The 23,678-nt window shown below is 39.4% G+C and overlaps 1 protein-coding gene, 1 long non-coding RNA gene and 3 pseudogenes across 2 annotated transcripts; 2 read left to right on the top strand and 3 right to left on the bottom strand.

The window, feature by feature from the left end:
- The first annotated feature begins 1,754 nt into the window (after window positions 1–1,754).
- Window positions 1,755–2,716, top strand: LOC146455347 (uncharacterized). Its single transcript, XR_014859051.1, has 2 exons — window positions 1,755–2,077; window positions 2,433–2,716. It is a non-coding gene; the product is annotated as an uncharacterized LOC146455347 (long non-coding RNA).
- A 282-nt stretch (window positions 2,717–2,998) lies between these two features.
- Window positions 2,999–4,748, bottom strand: LOC146455346 (uncharacterized; annotated as a pseudogene).
- Window positions 4,749–5,864: 1,116 nt separating this feature from the next.
- Window positions 5,865–7,373, bottom strand: LOC146455345 (tetratricopeptide repeat protein 28-like; annotated as a pseudogene).
- Window positions 7,374–11,610: 4,237 nt separating this feature from the next.
- LOC146455344 (uncharacterized) lies at window positions 11,611–15,958 on the top strand (annotated as a pseudogene).
- Window positions 15,959–21,025: 5,067 nt separating this feature from the next.
- On the bottom strand, window positions 21,026–22,226 carry LOC146455343 (histamine H2 receptor-like). The gene has a single exon (XM_085094429.1). It carries the CDS (start codon window positions 22,063–22,065, stop codon window positions 21,166–21,168), a length of 900 nt encoding a protein of 299 aa, XP_084950555.1. The 5' UTR covers window positions 22,066–22,226; the 3' UTR covers window positions 21,026–21,165.
- Window positions 22,227–23,678: the final 1,452 nt, after the last annotated feature.

The following is a 23,678-nucleotide window of genomic DNA, read 5'->3' as shown; positions in this document are numbered from 1 at the left end:
CACTTCGTGCATTTGGAGTAGGACTATCTGCTTCTCCTTATATGGTCAAAAATGAGATATTTGGTTGACTGCTGAAAGGGACTGGGGTCGAGAGTAATAACATGGCAATGTAAAAATGAGTTTAATTTTGTTTCATACCTGACGTACATTATTGGTGCCAAGTTTGAACCGCATCACTCCAATATTTCCTGAGATATGCTTGATTTTGTGAGTTACCCTTGTACTGAAACGATTTGTGACGTCATCACTTTTTGAACAAACACTTGAATATGTCTGGAACGAGAGAAGATATTGAAAAATCGAAAACGCCTTTCAAACAAGCATAAGCTATTTTTACTTGATAGGCACTCTAACCCGCAGTTCAAATATATGTTTCATATATCAATATTCATGCAATTTACTGTAAGAAAGTTAATCTTTGTGCATGAAAACAGGAATCTTCTGTATTCCCGTCAAAAATTGTTTGCCTTGGTAACATGAAATTCAGTGAACCCTGGTCTATCGTACTCAATTTGTCCCAAATAAACTTCTGAAAAGTTACGAAGCTTTGTGCTGTTTGCGCAAATATTAAAATAGTTGTAAACTTTCAGAGTCGGCGCGGGCAGAATCCGACCCTCCCCCCGGGTCTAACGGTTCAACGGCCATTGCTCCGTGATAACCAAGACATATGTCCCTCCCCCCTCCAACCCCTACTCAAAAACGTTTTGAAAAAGCACTCATCAAGTACTGTGAATGAGGATATTTATATTGACGTTATTTTATGAGCTTCGCCGAGATATGTAAATAAGTAAATAAATAAATAAATAAATGAATAAATGAATAAATAAATAAATAAATAAATAAATAAATAAATAAATAAATAAATAACAATTTACAATTAAAGTTGGCAGAGTGACCGCAACAGCGTGGAGCCAATTACTGCGGGCCCATTGTAATAAAAACAATAAGATACGTGTACAGTTGACTATAACAACAGAACAAACAAATACTACAGCAACTGTTACATTTCAGACATACTATCTTGAAAGTACGAGAGTTATCGCAGTCAAATGTTCAGCTTCAGTTAGGCCTAGTTAATACGTCGCGCTACAGTCGAATTTAATTCAGACGAATTTAATTCAAGGTCCCACAAGCAACTAAATTTGACGATAGTGCGACGTCTAAAACGAATTAAATTCGTCTGGTAAATTAAATTCGCCCCAGACGTTTTATCCGTCTTGGTAAGACGGATAAAATATCTATAACGCGTCTTCAGTTTAAACGTCGCACTAGCGTCGCATCGAATGAAATGCATACATTTTCTTAATGTGTTTCAAACTATTTTGGAGACACCTCTGACAAGAGACACTGCATTTGGGAAGAGAATTAAATTCGACCGTATTAATTTCGACGTATAAAACCACGCCACGATTTATGTCGATTGAACGACGAATTTAATGGAATTAAATTCGTCTGAATTAAGTTCGACTGTAGCGCGACGTAAAAACTAGGCCTTATTACTGGAAGGACATTGCCTGCTTTGAATGGAGAGGTGCGTATGGAAGTGACAGTCTCTGCGAAAGCAGCGGCACTTGTATACTTTGTGTGATCTCTGGGTGTTGTTATTTGTCTGTTTTTCCTCCGGTACGTTTTTATTCGGTGAGTTGACTCTGCTAGCTTTCATCTGAAGAAATACCTAGAGTATCAAAAGCAAAAGATTATAAGGGCCTCCGATGATCATTCCCTTCACGCCCTGTAATCTATCGAGCGTCTACGATCGATAGCGCGAAAATTCGTAGAAAATTGGCGTTACATCCGGTTGATGCCATATTTGGCAAATAGGAAGTCTACAAAATTATCCAATCACTGGCCGAGTTTTATCACGATCAGTTGAATAAATTTTGCGTACCGAATGTTTATTTGCATAATTAACTATAAGCGTGATGGCGTCGTCTTCGAAGAGAGCGTATGTTGAGGAAATCAGCCCAGAAGAAGACACAGATTTTGACTACGAAGGAGATAGCGGTCCAGAAGGCATGTCAAGTGATAAGGAAAGTGAATTAGATCGGCTTCTCACCGATGAAGGCGAAAATGAGAGGTAAGCGAGCACGAAACTTTTACATACGACGCCACGCAGTTCACACGCAACAGAACATATGTTCTTGAATTTGCGGGAAAATATGATTTGTAGCCGCTCGCTACGCTTGAATTCTTGCTTTCTTCATCAGAAGATCTTAGTTTTACACTGAGTTAACATTTGGGAGTCAATAGCTCGGTAATTTTGGTTAGAATTTTCGTTTTGGGTGTCAGGGTAATAAGATACGATGTAGCGTGTGTGTGACGCTGAAGTCTAAAAATGCATTCCGTTGCTATGGAAACGTAGATTTTTATTTGATTAGATGGTTATCAATAAAAATTTGTAATTTATTTTGTTTTTGTTCTTTCTCCACCAGATTTGGAGGAATTGTAGCCAATACATCAAGGAACATTTTCTTGTTTAACTTTTCTTTGCAACCAGACCTCTTGGTCATATTTTATGTATTTTGTGAAAATTGTTTGCATAAATGATGCTGATTTATGATAATTATATTTTTTTTGTGAAACATTGTGAGCTCCTTTGGAGACAAACTTTTTTTCCCTGTAAAGCCTCATCATTGCTGATTAAAATGATGTATAACTTTCCACTCTCCTGTAAATAGTTTTCGAAATATTAAATAAAATAGGAATGTGGTCAAAATACGCCTGTTTTTGCTGTGAAGAGAATGAGTTAAAGAGGAAGTCTCGCGTCTATGAAGGTCTTCTCTTTATGCATTTATATTGTTATGCGCAGTGTACGACGTATGAATGACGTAATCTATGCTGCTCTACAGGAATGTAACACTAAAAAAGTTGCTAATGACCTAAAAGCCTCCCCCCCCCCCTCCCTTACAAAAACGTCTTAAAATTTATATAAAGAAAATGAACTACTTAAGCAAGCGTAAAACTAATATACTCTGCTATGACATCAGGGTCTGGGGCGTCACTTGTAAATAACTTTGAATGTTCGCGCAATGTTTAGGGAAATTGGACAGTACGGCCTTCTGCATCCTCTTCAGGACTTCGCTCGATCGCGCACCAAAGATCTTTTTCATCTCGACCTCAAGCTCCTTGAACCATCCCCCAAGCTAGTACGTCCATTATGACGTCCATTTGTACGATCTTGTAGCCTGGTATTGTCTGGTAAACTCCCACCGCAGTGGTTGATACTTCTCTGTTTTCTCAAGATCCTTCCTCGCGCAGTTGTCCAATCAAGGGCAGCTCATTTCCACAGTTAACATTCTCTTCACTTTGTGATCTACAAATCGCGCTTCCACCCTGTTGGCTCCGACTAAAGTGCGTTATGCGTAAACAGGCACATCCCAAAATGCTTGATCATCTATTGACTCGTACATCGGTTTGGGCTCAACCTGCGAGTACCAAGGAGGAACAAAGTCGGCAAGCTTGAGGTCCCTCAGCATTTCAAAGAACAGCACTTTCAGTGCAGCATTGTGCCTGTCCATATACTTAGTCTGTGCTGACGATGAACACCTGCTAACACGTGAGCAACGCCTTCTGGTACCTTTCCGCACATTCTACACATGATGTTGATTTGGTCTGACGTACCGTTCTTATAGGCCGAATAAACTCGGGTTGACAAGAGCTGTTCGTAAAGCTCCATTACGCCTGCGACAGCATGGGTAGTCGCACACGCCCTTCCGTTTAAGGACGGTGCCTACTAATATCGAAGTATTTTTGTGTGGTTTATGACTATGCGGGAAAAGCAGATCTTAGCAACGGCTTCTGGAATCCAAAAAGAAAATTGGGGGTAACCATGCATTTTTCAGAGATAACTAAGCAATAATATCTCTAAAAAGTGCCAAAATATAAAGCAATGTATGGGATTTTTTCCTAAATTGAAGCTTAATTATCTCTGAAAAATGCATGGTTACCCCCAATTTTCTTTTGAGATACCAAAAGCATTTGCTAAGTTCTGTTTTCTCCGTATAGTTTTAAACCGCGCAAAAATATTCCTGTATTAGTCGGCACCACCCATAGGAAACCCGAGTATCTCGAGATGCGCAGAACGTATGCGCAGTAACAATAGTAGGCACCGTCCTTAACCAGGAAAAACAGCCACGTTTACTCAACTGGTCATTTTCCCATCTGGTCCACAGCAAGCGTCCCTGCCATTTCTGGTCTCCGACCTTCTCTCCCACGGCTTTCTTAAAATGTTGTCTTACCTGATGTCCTCCAATCCTCTTCTCTGGAGCTTGAAACGAGCTGCACGATGGTTCGGGACTAACCAAATTCAGACTAGTCCCCAGTTCCTCTGCAAATTTGTGCGTGTCTTTCACAAGTGAAGAGAATCCGTTCTCGCATGCCCTCTCTTCAAATATCCGCACAGCCCCCATCATAGGGTCCGGATTATCACACGGTTTGATAGCCGCCTTGATCTTAATCGGCTTGTACTCTTGTTTTACGGACTTGAGTCCACGCCCCTCTTCCTCTCTTGGAAAATATATCACTGCACAAGAGCTGAGGGGGTGTCTTCCGCCATTCTCACTGATCGAGCTCCTTGTCTCTCTATAGATGTCTCGCACCTCTCCCAGTGGCCCATGTTGGGTCCACATAGGGTACGTCAAGACGGGGAGGGCAAATTGGTTTGTTGCCCTGACACGGTTGGCGTCGGACAGAGGGCTCGTCCAGGTTACTGAGAGCCTTTGCAAGTAAGTCTTTGCCGCAACTGCAAGTGCTAACTTCTCGTTTTGCGTCACGGATTCCCTCACACTCAAGAACTTGTAGTTGGATCCATTGTTGAGGTTCTTGACCAAAGCCTTCTCGTCCAGCTTCAGGTCTGCTGCATTTTCAACCTCCTTACCCCTTCTGATATGGATAATGTTGCATTTCTTTCACTAACTTCTGATCAAACCCCTAAATCCTAATGTTCACTTAGAAAAATCATATACACTGAAGTTCTAAAAATGAAACAAATTATAAAACCCTCAAATTACTTTTGGACTAAAATGCTTTGAAAACGTCTAACAGAAAATCCAAACTTCTAATGTTTTCTTAAAACGATCCTACGCAATAAGCCGTCAAAATGGATTCATGCAATAAAAATCTTAAGATATATCATTATATATCTATATTATTATTATTATTATTATTATTATTATTATTATTATTACTACTATTATTATTATTATTATTATTATTATTATTATTATTATTATTATTATTGGGCAAGGTCTTTATAGATTTGAACTCATCAGAAATTTACGCAGTAATGCAACATCAGGATTTCCATTTCATAAATTTAATTCACAAAAATAAAGATGGAAAATGTCAGAGATATTTGTTTTATTCAGTAAAATAAAGCTTGGAGAGAATGGTACCGTCCAAAAGCTCAGCGTCACAAAACGACTGCATCCGCCGAGGCAGGCACTATGCTTATCAGATACTTCGTTGGACCCAAATCATTTAACTCCAATTTATTATTTGCCGGTGATTCCCTTTTTGTTTATGTTTTGTATCAGTTTTATTAAGTGTCTCTGCTGTTCAGTATAGAAGAGTGCTTAGACCTAAGAAGTATAGAAAGATGTCTTGAGGTTTGTTCATTTGAAACAAATCGTTTGGATTTTAAAAAAATAATAATAACAAATGACCAAAAACAACCCCGCTAGAACTTGAACTTTACCAAGTCAAATTGAGTTGCAAGAGCTTTCAGTCGGTAAGAAAAACATGAACGTAACTTGAACGGTAAGGCACTTAATTTGTGACAGAGAAGTGAAATCCCTTATCATCTCATCTTTTATGGAAAGAATTCTACGCTGCGAATGTTCAATTCAACTCCCTAACTGAGAAAATTATTTTAAGGAACCAACCTTTAACTTTTCAAATTCGAATGTCACGTCATCTCCAATTAGCATAAATGGTGCCCAGTCGCTGACTTTAGGATAACCATTGCTTCTCATCCACCTCATGGCGTGGTAAAGAGATTCGCTCGCACTTTCCTCACGAACAAGATGCTCCTAGAAACGACGCATGAACTGTTCAGTTGCATTGTCATCTAAGGCCCACAGCGCGACCAAAACTGAGCGTGCACTGGACCCTAAAAACGCTCGAGCGATTCCAACAATGCCCTCTGATTTAATCTGTCCACGTCCACTGTGGCAGCAGCTGAGCACGACTAGCTTGGCTCGCAACTGAACTTTAGAAATGTCAGACATTGTCAATAAGTACTCTTCTTCTTGTGAAAAGCCAGTAGTAGGTTGTAGAGGGGCAAGGGCAATTTCTCCTCTTTCGGCATTACCGTGAGCAGCAAAATGTATCAGGCTTACAGAGTTTATGCCTTTTAGTACTGCCTGCTTAGTGGCGTGCTCTCCTAACAAAGGCTGGAGGCCAAGAAGTCGTCCAATCATCTCTGCTTCCTTTCTCGCACCAGGTAATGGGGGTTTTCTCTCAAATCGTCCCTTATATATCACATCGCCGACCTCAGGATCACCCACTATCAGTGCACCAGTCTGACTGTGATAATCTACTGGGCTCCCTTGGATAAGATTCAGAGTCATCAAAGAAGGAACGATGCGGATTCTAAAAGTCTCTGATAAATACTTCCCGTTTTCATCACGTAGCGCAGCAAATGGAACGCTGTAGAAGGCACGATCGGGAACAAAAATGAGTTCTGCTGGTTTGCCAAGTAATTCGGCGACAGGAGAAATTATAAGTTTGTAATACAGGGAAAGACTTGGTTCGGATTCTAGATTTTCTTCGTCGTTGTCCTCCACAAGTCGGAAAACTGCACTGCTGTCTTGAAGGGTTAATTTTTGTGTCAGCTGTATATCGTTTACAGAGAATAAAGATCGATCTTCATAGTGACCCTCAGATGAGACATGAAATTTTCGGAAGACAATATCCTTCCTTAAGAATTTATCCAAATCTGTTATCAATCCACCATTTTCAGCACAGTGTTTCACGTTTATGCGTCGGAAAATTGTTGGTTTATTCGGTCTAAGAATCCACAAAACTATTTGTGGATCGGAATAGAAGATATAGAGACAAAGGCAGTTCCTTTCCTTTTCCCTAAAAGTCCTCTCGATACCAGCCCACGACTGTGGATTAACTGATATAATCTGTTTATTCAAACCGTACTGGGCTGACATCAAATCTGCCAAGGCTCTCGCCCGCCCAAGCTCTGCAGCATAAAGAGCTTCACTAGAATTTCCAGTAGCAAGAAAGATTTCTGTAAGGTTACGGTAAGACAAAACTTCTTTTTCTAAAAATGAAATCTTCAACTCGTCGTTTCCTTTCAGTGAATCTCGCACAATCTCACACTTAGACAGGCATGCAAAGATATTTGAAAAAGTATCGTTCATGTTTCCTTCAGACAGCCCGACCAATAGAAGGTATTTATGCATATCCAAATCACATTCCGTGAAGCCAACGCCTTTGCTTTGCTTCAATTGCTTTGTGATAAAAATGTTTAGCTTTGCAAAATTCTCCAACAAAATAAAACACATTTCCGAGGCATCCATAAGATGACACTTCTCCTTTTGTATCCCCAGTTTCTTTACCGATCGCAAGCGCTTGGTAGTGATATTCTTCAGCCTTGCTATATTCACCCAGAGAACAAGACACAATGCCCAGATGTCCATAAGAAGCGCCCTCGCCTTGTCTGTGGCCGATTTCTTTGTTGATCGCAAGTGCCTGCTCGAAATATTCTTGCGCCTTGTCATATTTACAAAGAGAAAAGAACACAACTCCTAGGTATTCGTAACATGTGCCTTCTCCTCGCCTGTCACCAACTTCTTTTGTGATCTCAAGTGCTTTGTCGTAACTTTCTTTGGCCTTTCCATAGTCCCTAAGGGAATAAAATGCAGTTCCTAGGTTTGTGTAAGAAAAGCATTCTCCTCGTCTGTCCTGAATCTCTTTTGCAATTGAAAGGGCTTCCTTGTGACATTGCTTAGCCTTACAATACTCACCAAGAAAAAGAAACACATTACCTAAGTGACCGTATGATGTGACTTCTCCTTTCCTGTCACCAATTTCTTTGCTAATCGCAAGTGATTTCGCGTGACATTCTTTAGCCTTGCCATATTCATTAAGGCAATAAAATACTGTCCCTAAGTGTCCGTAAGATATGCCTTCCCCTTGTCTGTCACCAATTTCTTTTCTGATCACAAGTGCTTGTTCGTAATATTCTCTAGCTTTGCTGTATTGGTTAAGAGAATAAAACACACTTCCCAACCATTTGTAGGATGTGGCTTCTCCTTGTCTGTCGCCATTTTCTTTTGTAATCCAAAGTGCTTGATCGTGACATTCTTTTGCCTTGATATATTCACCGAGAGAATACAACACGTTTCCAAGATATGTGTAAGATATGCGTTCCCCTTGTCTATCCTCAATTTGTTTTGTTACCGCAAGTGCTTCCTCGTAGTACTCTTTAGCTCTTCCATATTCCCCGAGCGAATAAAAGATGTTTCCCAAGCTTACGTAAGATTGGCCTTCCCCTTGTCTGTCACCAATTTCTTTTCTCATAGCAAGAGCTTTCTTGTGACATTCTTCGGCCTTGCTGTTTTCACTAAGGGAACAAAACACACTACCTAGGCTACCGTAGGATGAAGCTTCTCCCTTTTTGTCATCAATTTCTTTGCTTATCAGGAGTGCCTTCTCAAAATATTCTTTAGCCTTGCCATATTCTTCACGACAATAAAGCTCACTTCCTAGGTTTAAATAACGTGCCGATACTTCCTGTTTTTCAGCTCCATCCATTGCCATGATGTGAGCTTAATTCCTCATAATTCCTCCAGTTTGCTTCTGGAAAGTTCGAAAGGTAAAGTAATTCAGTACCAGCAAGAATTGTTCGGCCTAATTACCGTTTACATTGTAAAATTATTTTCTCGCGATTACACAACTAGCATTTAATTTTCTTGGTTTGTCCTAAATAAACTGTTTCAATGTAAATTAAGGTTTAAATATCACTGAAAAAACGGGAACGATCAATCGTGCTCAACGATGGATCAAACAGGATCGCGATCAGTCAAAATCTATAAAAAAAAAATGAAAGTCAAAAGGACTACTGCAAAGACTGATCAAACAATGTGAAAAGGCTTCAGTATACAATATTTCGACTGGCCAATACCAGTCTTCATCAGGTTCATTACGAAAACTCACGAATTTACAGGTTATAGTCCGTCACGTTTGATAATGCCTAGAGGCTCAAAGGTTTTGGCTTTATGAATGATGCGCGCTTCCAGTCACGCGCTTTCTTGAAAGAATCGCGTTTATTACTAAATTTTTCAATATGAATAAGTAAGATATGAGTGTCTGAATGGTTGTTGCCAAGAAAGTGTTCTGAAACCGCGATATGGATGCAACTACTAGTACAGTTGAGTATAGGACGTCTATGTTCAGATTAAAACAGTCTTCAAGGCGAGGTTTGGCTTCCCCAATATATTAGCGGAGCTCCGCTCGCCGTCCCATAGCTAAGAGAATTTGGTAAACCCATGAATGCGAAAAATGTTGGTTTGGGTTTTGACGTCAATGCCTGACCCTCCGTACGTACGTACGTCCGCCCTTTCATGTAAGCTTTTGTGAAATGCCACACTCAAGTTAACCCTGCTTCGGCGGGAACTTGCGCGGCCAGCTGCTTTTTAGAAAAACGAACGGAAAATTTTGTAGAAAGCTATAAATTCATGTACTCGTTGAATATGTCGACAAAAGTGGAAAGAAGAGAAAGAGAGAGAAAAAGAAAACGAAAACGCAGGCGATGAATAAGCAAAGTTCAACGTAAAAGACAGTGACTGACGAATGCGAGCCGTAAAGACGGAATATTTTGCCGTTTCAGTCGGTTCGGTGCACCTTGTGGAAGCGGAGATAGTAAGTTACTTTTCTCATTTTTTTTCTTTGTTTGTGAGCAGTCGGTATCCTGAGAATCCTAAAATCTGACTAAGTCCGGGAGCGGCAGAATTTTTATTTCCTATCTCTCGGTCACGGTAACAACACGCGAGATACCTTGAAGTGAAATCATTATACTCCCATCCGGCACGACGAAACGTTGAATTTTGCCTCTTGAAGTGAAACGTTTCGCTCACTGGACGTTGTAAAACGAACGAAAAAATCAGTAATAGTATAAAAGGATTGGTTGTTCTCCAAAGAGTCGGTTATTCATTTGACTTTGTTGACAAAACTTTGCTGGTTTGCTGTTTGCAGTTTTTCTTGAAGTGTTGACACGTCATTTGACTTAAGCTTAATAATATTGCTAACTGCAGAGCAGTCTTTTGAGCTGAGGTTTACGGTCCATGTTCATTTTTTCCCTTGGAGTTTCATTTTCTGATCTTGTCCCATTTTACTTTATTGAAGAAAATTTGATTCTTAGCTGAAACAGTCACACAAGCGCCTCGGAACACAGTGAATCGTAGGCATAAATTCTGACAAATTCATCTTGCACATATTTCTCTAATTTAAGCATTGATTTGTGGTTATCTTGACAGAGAACAAACACAAAGGTATAGAGTAAGATGTTTGAGTATTTTTCACTGCAAGTCTTTTATAACAACTTTTGTTAAAAGCGAATGTAAAAAATTGAAGTATGCTTTCGTTTTCCTCAAAACAAAGTTTACGCAGAACATTTATTCGCTTGACTGTGCGAATTTTTCAAAGATAGTTGTTTAGTTTACTTCTGTGCTACTGTTGCTATGAAATATCATAGTTTTTTTCCATTAATTACTCCAGGATATGTTAACAGTCTGTTTTATCGTTAGTCTACCCTTTCTCTCTGAGGTTTCTACGCACGGTTTTCTTGATTAGCCAAATTTAACTAGAGAGTAATAGTGCGACGTAGCGAGCTTAGACTGTTCGCAGAACAATTCGCCCCGATCATCTTAAAAACTAAAAACACAAAAAAACAAAACAAAAAAAAAAAAAACAGAAAAAGAATAAACATGTTATTCACCGACTTAGGCCGCTCCGTATAGGGAAAATCTGTGCCCTCGGCCGGTGTCAATGACATATATTTATGTTTGCCGTTACGCCACAAATTCACGCCTTCTTTACAATTCCAGCGGCATCAGCTAAGCACTTGTACCCTTCTTTAGGGAGCTTTTTTGCCTGTGCAACAAGTTTCTTCATGAGAATGATGTATTTTTTCAATGAGTGAGACAGGCATACTCGGAAAAAGGAAATCCGTGTGCTCCTATCAGGAGTCGAACCTAAGACCTTCCGATAACTAGTTTGGATGCTCTACCACTGAGCTGCAGGAGACTTGTGGGGGCTAAGGCCATAAAACTAGGTTCGATCATCATCTTCGTGTTTCTGTTCAGTATATTGATTATGCAGTGGTCGATCAGTTGGAATCCAGGGAACAAAACTCTATGCAAATGTATTTTCCGCTGGTATGAAGTTTATGCAGTTCGTTAGCAGTTTATGTTTCTTGTGTTTTGTTGGATCACGCCGTTATGGCGTGTCTCCAGGGATTTTGTGGTTGGTTGGTGTTTAGTATTTAAGGCTTCAAAGAGTTGCTAGATTTCTCTCGCTGGCGTTCTCCTTCCTGGCGTTTATTTCATTTCCCAACCACACGCCCGCTCCAAATTATTTCTCTGTTTTTCTGTTATTTTAGGACGTTCAGAATATGCTTCAAGTGCCGGCCGTTGCTACCGTTGCAACCGTCCAGGACACTGCGCCGAGGACTGCCGAGTCCCGTTGCCTGCCTCCCCAAACAGTTGCGGCGTCTATTATTCGAGCAGTGGCACAGTTGTTACACCCGGAGCAGGAAGTCTTGCCTATGGAAGATCAAAGTGATCGTGGTAATAACGTTTTGTTTGCACAACTAAAGGAAGCTTGTGAGTTTGAAGAATCTAGTGGGACAGCTTTTTCACAAGTCAAGGGTAGTCTAAGAAGACACGTAGAGTTTTGGCGCAGCATTGGTGCCCCTAGATATATTTTATCAGTTTATATATGCGAGGGTTACCGTTTGAATTTTCAGCAAATTCCCCATGGGTTTACCTCCCTAAATAATAGATCAGCTTTGGATCATTCAGAGTTTGCTAATGAAGCCATTTTGGAGCTTTTACATTCAGGTAGGGTTATGGAGCTAAATAGGCCACCTGATGTTGTCAATCCTTTGAGGGTGTCCATCCAGCCCAACGGTAAAAAGAGGTTAATTCTTGATCTCCGTTACATCAACAGCTTTCTTATTAAGCATAGAGTCAAGTATGAAGATTGGAAGATTGCCTTATCTTATTTCCAAAAGAGTTCTTTTATGATAACTTTTGATCTTAAAAGCGGTTACCACCATATTGAAATTCATTCAGATCATCCTAGGTTTTTGGGGATTGCATGGAAGTTTCCAGGGGAAGCTTCCATACGATATTTTGTGTTTACAGTTCTTCCTTTTGGTTTGTCTTCTGCACTTTACATTTTTTTTAAAATGTCTTAAGCCGCTTGAGAAGTATTGGAGGTGCAACGGTTTTAATATTGCTTTATTTCTTGATGATGGCTGGTTGATAAATTCCGACCGTGACACCAATGCAGTCAAAGGAGGATATTACTATCTTCCCGGCATGCACCGCGTAGCAACTATATTATCAAACGGCTGGCCCCACGTGAATTTCATTTCTCAATGGACGCCGTCGAGATAGTAACGCGGCAACTCGAGGTTTTCGAGAAATCGAGTGTTATTTACTTGAATTGCGTGGATTTAGCCGTCGATATCAGGCAGTCTTCGGAAATGCTGCATTTATAGAGTATAAGATGCTTCTCGGGCACGTGAACTTTCCAGATGAGCCGAACACGCCGCAAACAGTGAGTCAGTGACAGTTTGAAAACGTTCGATCGATCGCTTGAAGCACGTTTCGTGTTTTTCTCAGTGACCTCTTCAGATGTTGACTTGAGGGTTATGGCTCCTACAATAAACGAAATACATGAGGTGAAAACATGTAAAGAAAATCTCGAATACTAGGAGCTTGGAACATGAGTCCCAAGCAATAAATACAGGTCGAATCATGACACAAATCGCGCCAAAAATCCCTCACATTCAACTTCAAAATTTTTGTTAAAAACGTGGAGTCAATAGGAGTCAATCAGTTCCCAGTGAAACTTTGAAATATAAAAGCTAATATTTGAATATTATAATCCTATTGACTCGTCGTTTAAGTTCCGAAATAACGCATTCAAAATAGGTCATGCATATTCAATAACAACAGTTATGGTTGACAAGCCACGAACAATACGCAAAGTATTGCTGTTTTGAAGAATATCTCTCTCTGAAAAATATTCCTTTCCCTTATTTGAATGTAAATGAAATAAATAAAGATAAATTACTCACCATGGATCATTTGTGATACGAAGAAATCCAGCTCAAACTTGGCCTCAAACACGCGCATTCCTCTCACTGACCGGAAGCCATTTTACCGAAATTGGCGCAAGGTACGATGGGAAGATAGTAATATCCTCCTTTTGTGCAGTCCTAGCTACTAATATTTGGTCTGATTTAAGGAAGTCAGGGTTTATCACCAATAATGAGAAGTCTCAATGGTGTCCGAGTCAAGTTCTCGAATGGTTGGGGATTATATGGAACACCATTAATGGAACTATTTCTATTTCTGAGCGACGGGTAAATAGTATCGCTAAATCTGTTAATAAGATTCTCTTAAGAGATCGTTTGGTATCGGCGCGGGAGTTGGCCTCACTCGTGGGTAGAATTATTTCTGGTGGGGCGGTTTTTGGTAATCTTTCCAGACTCATGACAAGGTATTGCTCAATTTCAGTTGCCTCGGCCCAGGAATGGGACTCCAAGTTTTATCTTGATCAATATTAATTGTGTTAGAGAACTGTATTTTTGGGAGGCTAATTTGAATCAACTGAATTGTAGGGTAGTGTCGGATTCTCCGTATAGAATTTCTCATTATGTAGTATATTCGGATGCAAGCGCCACAGGGTGTGGTGCTCACCCAGATATTAATGGCGAGCAAGTTGTAATAAGCAATAGGATTTGGAAGAACGTAGAAGAAGTTCTACACGGAGGGACTTATCTGCCATATTGTTTGCTTTACATTCATTTTTACCCTTACTTATAGGCTCTTATGTGAAGTGGTTTTCTGATAGTCAAAGTGCATGTAAAATCATACAAGTGGGAAGTATGAGAAGTGATTTACATGCTATTGCGCTGGAGATTTTTCAGTTCTGCGCCAATAATGGTATAGAGTTAGAGATCCAGTGGATCCCTCGCACTGAAATTGAGAGAGATGATTATATTAGTCGTATCATTGATATAGATGATTGGCAGATTTCAGCCGATTGTTTCATGTCTTTAAAGGAAAGCTGGGGGGGGGGGGGGGGTTCATTCCGTGGATTGTCTTGCTTGTTATTATAATAAAAAAGTTTTCAAATTTTTCTCAAGATTTTGGAAACCAGGTTGCAGCGGGGTGGATTTTTTCGTGCAAAATTTGGATGGTGAGAATTGCCTCTTTGTTCCTCCTGTAAGCCTTATTGCTAGAGCTATTAATTATTTGCACGTTTCCAGGGCCATTGCCACTATAGAAGTGCCCTTTTGGCCGTCGTCATATTTCTGGCCCATTATTTCTAGAAAATTTTCTAGATTTGTAGTAGATTGTAAGTGTTTTGGTGCTACTGCTTTAGAGCAAGAGCGTAACACCAATTCGTTTTTGGGTATTGATATCATTGGGTTCATCTTGGCTGTTCGTATGAAGTTTTCTCAAGTCTCTTTAGCTTTATTTACATGGAACGCTTGTCCATGTATTTTTCAGTGGATAGAGGCACTGGCCTGATTTGGTATTGTTACAATGTTTTTTGTGGATAAGAGGCACTGGCCTGAGTTTGGTATTGTTACAATGTTTTTTGTGGATTAGAGGCACTGGCCTGCACTGGTATTATTACAATGTTTTTGTGGAGGCGCTTGCCGTTTTTTCATGTTCGGGCAGAAGTATTTTTGCAGCATGTGACTGTTTTGGCGGTCATATTTTCTGTTATTTCTTTTATTTTCTCGTCACAGAAGTGTTTGTATCAGACCACGGTTGAAGGTGCATACCGGTTAGTGTAAAGCCAGACTTAGTCTAAAGCGGAGATATAAGAGATACGAGAAAGAGATTTTAAGTTTATTGAATATTGTAATTTTTCCGGGATTCAGCCGGTGCCTCCTTTTCCTGTTGCGTTTATAGTTGTTTATCTTTTTAAGGTTTATAAGAGTTCTAGCTCATATGCCTCTTTAGTTAAGACTCACGCAGCTCTTAAGTTGTTTCACTCGTTCGGTCTAAGTAACGGCGCTAATCCGTTGGATAGTTCTATTTGTTATAAGTTGTTGGAGGCTGCTAGGCGTGATAAGCCAGTTAGTGTTAAAAAGGCGCCTTATCTTCTGAGATTATAAGACTATTATTGACAAGTTTGCTGGTCCTTCTGCTAATCTTAAAAACATACGCGTTGCTTGTATCTGCTCGTTAGGCTTTGCGGGTTTTTTTCGTTATAATGAGCTTAGTAACATCGCGCCCGTGCATCTTGAATTTTTTCCTGATTATCTTAGAGTGTTTGTCCCCAGGGCTAAAAATGACATTTATCGCGAAGGTAATTATGTTTATATTAAGAGGTTAAATAGCGTGTATTGCCCTGTTGCGCTTTTGGAAAGGTATATATCCATGTGTAATATTGATCTTTCCAGTTCAGTTGCTCTTTTCCGTCCAGTAAGATTTTTTAAGTCCACTAATTCTTGCAAGTTATATGGAGTTAAATTATCATATACCAGATAGAGGGAAATGGGGTGCATCATAAATTGTACGGTCGTCATAGTTTTAAGTCTGGTGGAGCCACCTCTGCCGTTAGTTATAATACTAATCTTTCAGAAAAGGTACTCAAGCTTCACGGACGGAAGAAGTCTGATACTGCGAAAGATATGTATATTCTCGAAGATATTTCTAAGCGTTTACAAGTGACTAGTCAGCTTGGCTTGTAAATTAGCATTTGAATAGGAATCTATGAAACATCATATATTGAACTGCGGATGAAAGATTAGATAGGAGAAAGATCCTCGCAGTTAGCATGCAACTGAAGCAGTTGCGAAAAGAAAGCCTGAAAAAATTCAGGCTTGAACTTGATTCGAAGCCATGACCTCTGCGATGCCGGTGCAGTGCTCTACCAACAGAGCTATCAAGTCACCTGGGAGCTGGTCATATTGTAAGTTCGTAAAATTCCCGTGAACGATGAATAAATGAATGTGAATATGAATAAATTTATATATTTCATCCGCAGTTCAATATATGATGTTTCATATATTCATATTCATTTATTCATCCTTCACGGGTATATTACGAACTCACAATATGATCAGCTCCCAGTTGGCTTAATAGCTCAGTTGGTAGAGCACTGCACCGGCATCGCAGAGGTCATGGGTTCGAATCCCGTTCAAGCCTGAATTTTTTCAGGCTTTCTTTTCGCAGCTGCTTAAGTTGCATATTAACTGCGAGGATCTTTTCTTCTATCTAAAAATTAGCATTTATTTAGTCCGATTCAGTTTTATTATTTGTGTTTACTTATTATGATTGTTGGTGTGAATCTTGAATAAACGTCAGTTGTTGGACTGCCTGAGCATCCAACCATCAATTTGTTGTATTTAGTTATCTATGTTTTCAAGAGGAAAATAATTTACGTTCGTTTGAGCGTAGCGAATAAGAACGTAAGTATCACTTTGGGCACGAAGAAAACTATCGTAACTCAATAGATAGCCGATCCCATCCTGACTGTGTATCTTCAGTGTGCGCAATGTTTGGATATTTTAAGACACCCAGCTCCACACAGTCATGCAGTTTAGGATGTCAGATCTATTGACATGGCTGTTTTGGATTTAAGACGATGCCTTGCTCTCCTGTACAACAGTTCACATTGTAATTGTTATTGTTGCTAGGTAGTTTGCTGCAGATGCACTAAAAATATATTAAAGTGCCTATGAAGCGAAAATTGTCTTTAGGTAGTTTTAAAATTTACCCTGTCAAACACGCGATTTCAAAGTTTGAGATTGCTGGGGTAAAAATTGCCGATTTTGTGAGCGCTCAAAGTTGGGCTATTTTGCCCTCAAAAATGGTATTCGAATCGCGCGGCCAAAATGCCAGGTGACAATAACCGCTGACGTCACGTTGGTGCCAAGAATTGCAATTCATCATAGCGGAAGAGAAGAAAGATAAGCGACAGCGAGGTGGATATTGCGTTGCTGGCGTCCGTAACAAACAGAGTTGCCAGAATCGATCGTTCACAGAATCGCTAGTCATGTTTTAATCTTTCTATACAATCCTTTTTGGCAGCAAGAACAGAATGAGAGTAAACAAACTTTTGGCTCCAACGTGACGTCACAACTTGGAATTCAGCATAAAACTCGACCCAATCCTCTGACCATTTTTGAGAGCAAAATAGCCCAACTTTTACCGTTCGCAAAATCCGCAATTTTTACCCCAGCACTCTAAAAAGTCGGAATCATATATTTCAAAGTGCAAATTTTATAACTACAGTAAAGCAATTTTCGCTTCTTAGGCACTTTAAGTCCAGAAAGTGTGAGGAATTTGTAAGGTTATTACGTTAATACGGAAATCATGAGCAGAAATGCTAAAGTAATTTTGGAGCTCCGGTTTTAGGCTTGGCTAAATATATATATTGCAGATTACATAGCGACATTGAATCATGTAGATAAAATTGAAAGTATCACGTGTTATACGAGATTTGATTTTGTAGGTCTCATCAGTAAAATAAAAAGTAGATTGATTTCGGCCGTGTTCAATGTAGGGACAGGTGGTGCATTTCCTGCTGTTGCACCGTAAAGAACCGGGAGTAGCCTGGGAGTTACTGCGATCACGAGTTTCTTGCAATTGGGATCTAACAAGAGAATGTCACTTATATTATTACAACGGCGGTAAGCTGCTAACAGAAGGTTTTCAAACCATTTCTTCAACGATGTGAAGAGATTGTACGTAGGAATGCTTGTGAATAATGTGCGCTTTAGGCAGTGCCGGGTTATATGTAATAACGAAAGGAGTGGTTTCAGTCAGTGTCATAGGTTTGTCTTTAAGTGTCTCGGTGTGAGGAACGTCAGGCAGAAGCCTTCGCACTGACGCACTTGAAGGCAAACCTCTGACACGGACTGAAACCACTCCTTTCGTTGTGACATATAACCCGGCCGGTACTACCTAACATCGTGCACATCATTCACAAGCATTCCTACGTAACTCTACCCTTTAGATCGTTGTAGAAATGTTTTTAAAAACCTTCCGCTGGTAGCTTACCGCCGTTGTAATAATATAAGTGACATTCTTGTTAGAGCCCAATTACCAGATCGCAGTATCTCCCAGGCTACTCCCGGGCTGCGGTGTCTTTACGGTGCATGAACTGCACCACCTGTCCCTACATTGAACACGGCCGAAACCAATATACTTTTTATTTTACTGGTAAGACCTACCAAATCAAATCTCATATAATATGTTTGTGATACTTTCAATGTTATCTAAAAGATTCAATGTCGGCTTTATAATCTGCAATATATTGGGGGAATCGTACGTCGTCTTAAAGACCGTTTTAATGAACATAGACGTCCTATACTCAACCCTACTGGTAGTTATATCCATACCACGGTTTCAGAACACTTCCTTAGAAACAACCATTCAGACACTCATATGTTACTTATTTCTATTGAAAAACTTTGTAATGAACGCAACTCTTTCAGGAAAGGGCGCGAAGCGTTCATCATTCATAAAGCCAAAACCCTTGAACCTCTAGGCTGTTGTTTTTTTGTTTGTTTGTCTAGCCACAACATACCACGTGATATCACGTGTATTTCCGCCTATTTGTTACACTGAACATATAGAAACATATATATTCTCTGAATTTGTGAGTTGTCGTGATAAACCGGATGAAGACTAGTTTTTGCCAGTTGAAATATCGTATACTCAAGACTTTGTATGATCAGTCTTTGCAGTAGTCCTGTTGACTTTCATTTCTATTTTTAAACTGTTACACTTGACTTGTAACAGACTGCATCAGTCATGTCGCTACTGTTAGAATGTCATTTCTCCAGTTGTCTACATAGCAAAATAGAGATTTCCCTATATTCCGAGAAATTAAAACTTAGATCATCTACCATCAGAGAAAAAAACAGATATTGCTTCTGTACGACTGTATTCTATATGCCCAGCAATCCCTGCATCTGTTATTCCATATCATGCTTAAGTTTTCCTAAATTTTCATGTTTGGCTGTATAAAATGCACCAAGCGGAAATTCCAAGGCAGTAATTTATCCGTTGTATTGAGAATCGACATCATTGGATTCCAGTGCAATTACGGGCTGAGCCGCTATGGGACATCAGCCAATGTACCATCAGCCCGGAAAAACCGGTTAGTTTTGCAGAATGAAATCAGCAAGACATAGCAATATTTCGTGGTTGTTTTTAATAAACAATTTTTCCACTCGCGCTTGTTAGATATGGGATGGTATAAATTTTAGCCAAGTCGTCGCTACCGCACTGACACGCCTCGTTGGCTATCTATCATCTCTAATCCAATGCGCGCTCGTGGAAAAAATGTTAATTACCAAAATTTCTGAGGTCCAATACGCCGCATTGTAGTCTTGTCAAACACAAATGAAAGGAGTCTGCGCCTTGCTCAACTTGCACGCCATTCACCTTTCAGTAAGGGATAAGTATTCGTTGGTTGGTATTATCTAGGGTGCATTTTTATGGACAGTTCTGAGTTCTGACTTTCTTGTTCCGGTTCAGGAATAACTAGAATTGACAGAAAACCTGTTCCCAGAAGAACGCAATTATATCTGTTCGCATTAAAGGGGAAGTATCACGAAAGTTTGCTGTCATTTCAAAACCCAAAAATGTTTGACTGTCAGCAGAAACAACGAAATAATTGTCAAGTTTGTTAAAAATTATCACCCCAGTGCAATAAAACTGCCGATTAGTGCCGTTGGCCAGAGACAGAGTAGGCCGGTTTGGATTGAAACTTGAAAAATATTAGGCTAATGTTTTCCAAGTTCTCGCATTTTTGTTTCCAAAATGCGCTAGAACAGATCACGAGTTGTTTCTTTCAAGAATTTAGTTGATTTCGTTCCTCTTGTCATTCTAGAATTATTTGGCAGGTGATTGAAGGTCTTATTTCATAATTTTTAACAAAAGATATCAAAAACCCCATGATACTTCCCCTTTAAGTAATGAAAATCTTCCTATATAAGGACGCAGTCGAGCTTCGTAACTAAGAAAAAATTATTCTATTATGGGCAGAATAAACGGACTACTAGTCTGTTCATTCCGAAACTTCAGAATAGCCAGTCCTAAAAAACATTGAATAACGTCTATTCCGTGTATTCGTCCTCCGGAATAGTCCCAAATGAACGCGCCCCTAGTTATCTCACCTCTTGGCTATACTGACAGCTGTCTTGTCGTAACAAGGGAGACGAGAAATGCAAAAACAATTCTACATCACCTACATGGTGATGTGCAGGAACGATCCTCAGTATAGTATCTTGGCAAACCTGCTTTCCTCAATGAATTGCGAGAAATCGTAATTTGCGCACCTGAAAGATTATCCATCACTTTCGTGATATTGCACTTCCTTGAAAGTGAAAATTCACAAAATATGCACTTTCCGTGTCCACTACGAAATTGAATTATTATAATTTTATTAAACTTAAAAATGGAAAAAAAAAAAAAGAAACCCCAAAATTTCATGGAAAAAGGCGGAAAAAAAACAGAGACAGATCAAAGTCAGTGCTACTTTCCGTGATCAGTTGGCTTATTATTTTGGTAACAAATGCAAGAAAATACAGAAAAAAAATGATCATATCGCGTTAAATTAAAACCAATTGGCACTTTCTATTTAGCCAAACTTTCCGGTGCTGCTGAATGGAACAGTATTTTCTGGTTCACGCAACCGAATTGAAAACAAAACTGTTCCATATAATTTTCTACTTAAACTGAAATAACGCAATCAACTTACATCGAATGGAAATGAATTTTTCGGTTGTTCTGATCTTCCATATTCCGAAGTTTAATTCCGGAAAATTCCTGTTTCATTCGATTCTTCGCCTGAAATTTCAGGAATTTTTGGACGAATGGAAAGCGCTCAATCAGTCTTCATTCATTTGATTTTATCATTTTGTTTATTTTAATCTGATATTAATCAGTTCTCATCCATTTGTTTGAGAAACACCTGCTTTGCTATCTTTGTAACCGCTGTTCGTAGCTCACGAAGACGCCAACAATACAAAATTGGGTTTATGGCTGAGTTCATGAATACCATTGTGGTAGCAAAGGTCCATTCTCCTTTCCAATCCTTGTATGTCGTTCCAAACAAAGTCATTAAGACAAAATTTGGGAAATAGCATATGACCATAAAGAGGTAAAACAGGAAGGTGTTAATAGCACTATTTGTCAATCGTGCCATTCGCATATCATTGTTTGCCGCATTTGAACTTTCCATAGCTAGTTGTTGGGTGTGAATCAGTAATTTATGTAGCCAAACAATTCGATAAATTCTTATGTAACAAAATGTGCAAATGACAATACAAATTGCAGTAAAAATGCCTGCCATAAGGTGATACACAAATTTGTTCCATAGGTAGAACCCTAACCACAGGAACATGATCAACCAAATCATCCCTACTGTAAATCTGACGCGGAATTCAGTTACTAATGTAGCATATCTCATGTGATAGTGAAGAGCCAGAAATCGATCCACACTAATGGCTGTCATTGTTGCAAGAGACACTCCGCATACAACAAACCCTATCATGGCTGACAGACGGTACAATAACTGGTCTTGTGTCCTCAAGCTCTTGAGTTCATCGGCAACATAGAGCGGTTGAGCAATTAAACCAACAAGGAGGTCTGAAACAGCGAGACTGCATAGCATTGTCATTGAATTCGAGCGAATTGAAGGAGTTTTGAATATGGCAGCCAACACCAACGCGTTGCCAACAATGGATATGAGCATCATGGGAGCATTGAGAGCGCAGTTGATGTTGACGATTGTTCCATGACTAGCCAACTCGCTCTTGTCCTTTTCGGTGTGGTTTAACATTTCAAGTAACTTGATTTTTCCTGAGCAGTAATAATTTCTTCCCTGTTTGTTTCAGACAGAAAATGTCATCTTTCGCTTTCCATTCCTGCTTCTCGCTGTATTATATTATTTTCAAGGCAGTCCCATGAAACAGTGCAAACGTGTCATGAACCGCAATTCACAACTGAAACAGTCAAGTTTGTTTTCGAAAGCAGCTGTGTAGACGGATCAAACTTTATAACCAAGAATGACATCGTCTTATTCTAAATTAATTAAACGTGATAATTAGAATTGTCTCCTTCAGTTGGATCGTGATGATTGCTTATGGCAAAGTGATTATGCAAATCAAAAGGTGAAATTTTAGTTTTTAAAATTAGTTGGGCTCAGCACTCAAGTCCGTAGGCTGTTTAGTAAACTGAGATAAATTTCAAATGACCAATTCTGTACTTTATTCATGAAATTAATATGTCATTTCTTTTACCAAGAGATGATTTTTATCTATGGATCTACAATAACCGAGAGACGATTACGTGAAATAGTTCTGAAAATTGTATAGCTTTAATATTTTATGCCATACATAAGCGTACTTTTTTATTAATATAAATAAGAAAAAAAACAGCTGCAACTCAAACGAACTGCTCCTTTAAGGAAAATGCTTTACTTTGTATTTTAATTTGTCGAAATTTACACAGAAAAAACTTCTGCTTTGTCAACTGCCTGACAACTTTGTCAAAAAACGCTTAAGGGATCAGAGAAGTAGGCAAATAATGTTGTTGCCCGGGATTTCGACTTGGTTAGAATTATGTACACAGAAGAAAAAAATAAAACTAATAATAATCAAAGATTAGTAAGTGCGTTCGATGATCTCGATTCCAGGCTCTCCCTCCTTTGCCAAGTTGGTCGTGATGTCATCCGCCCCTGCAAAATCTGCGGGGGATGCCACATATGCGTCCCAAGGTCCATTCATTAACGGACAATCAACCTTAGTTGTCCTATACAATCTCGATTACAATCTGTATTAGGAGTGCGATCTTTCTACGTCGAACACAAAACAAAACAAAACAAACAAACAAACAAACAATGTAGCCACTATTACCGAGTGCTGGAAGGAAATTAACCAGTGAGATCTCAGGAAACGAACAATAAATTGTAACTAAGTTGTTCGCGCAAATCAACAGCGCGGAAAAGCATATAACCCGATCTTGAATCAAATGCCGTTTCTTCTTTGATGATAACTTTAACAAAATTCGATTTTAAAGTCGGAAAAATATTGTATATTCAATACTACCGGTGCCTTGTACGTTAATGGTAGCAAGTTGCCTCCAATGCTTCGTGAAAAATTCATAGATGTGTATCATTAAGACTATTCACAACAGCAAATTGCATTGCGCAGTTGACCTGGACAAACCTTCACTTGTTCAAAATGTACTTCGGAATTATGATACTACTACGAAATCGTCCCTACATCCTCCAAAGTCAGCTTCTCCAAGGTCAAAAATAACGCCTTTTTTATTGAATTTGTTGAATATGAGAAGCTCATAAAAACCCAACGGTTGTTCATAAGAAATCCAAGAGCGAATTGTTCTTAGCCTGCATGACAGGCGCTTTATGAGCCAAGCGGGGCGAACGCGATA

Source organism: Pavona decussata, unplaced genomic scaffold (assembly GCF_977016875.1).
Source record: "Pavona decussata unplaced genomic scaffold, jaPavDecu1.1 SCAFFOLD_280, whole genome shotgun sequence".
Classification (NCBI taxonomy): Eukaryota; Metazoa; Cnidaria; class Anthozoa; order Scleractinia; family Agariciidae; genus Pavona; species Pavona decussata.
This window is presented reverse-complemented; position numbering and strand designations above follow the sequence as displayed.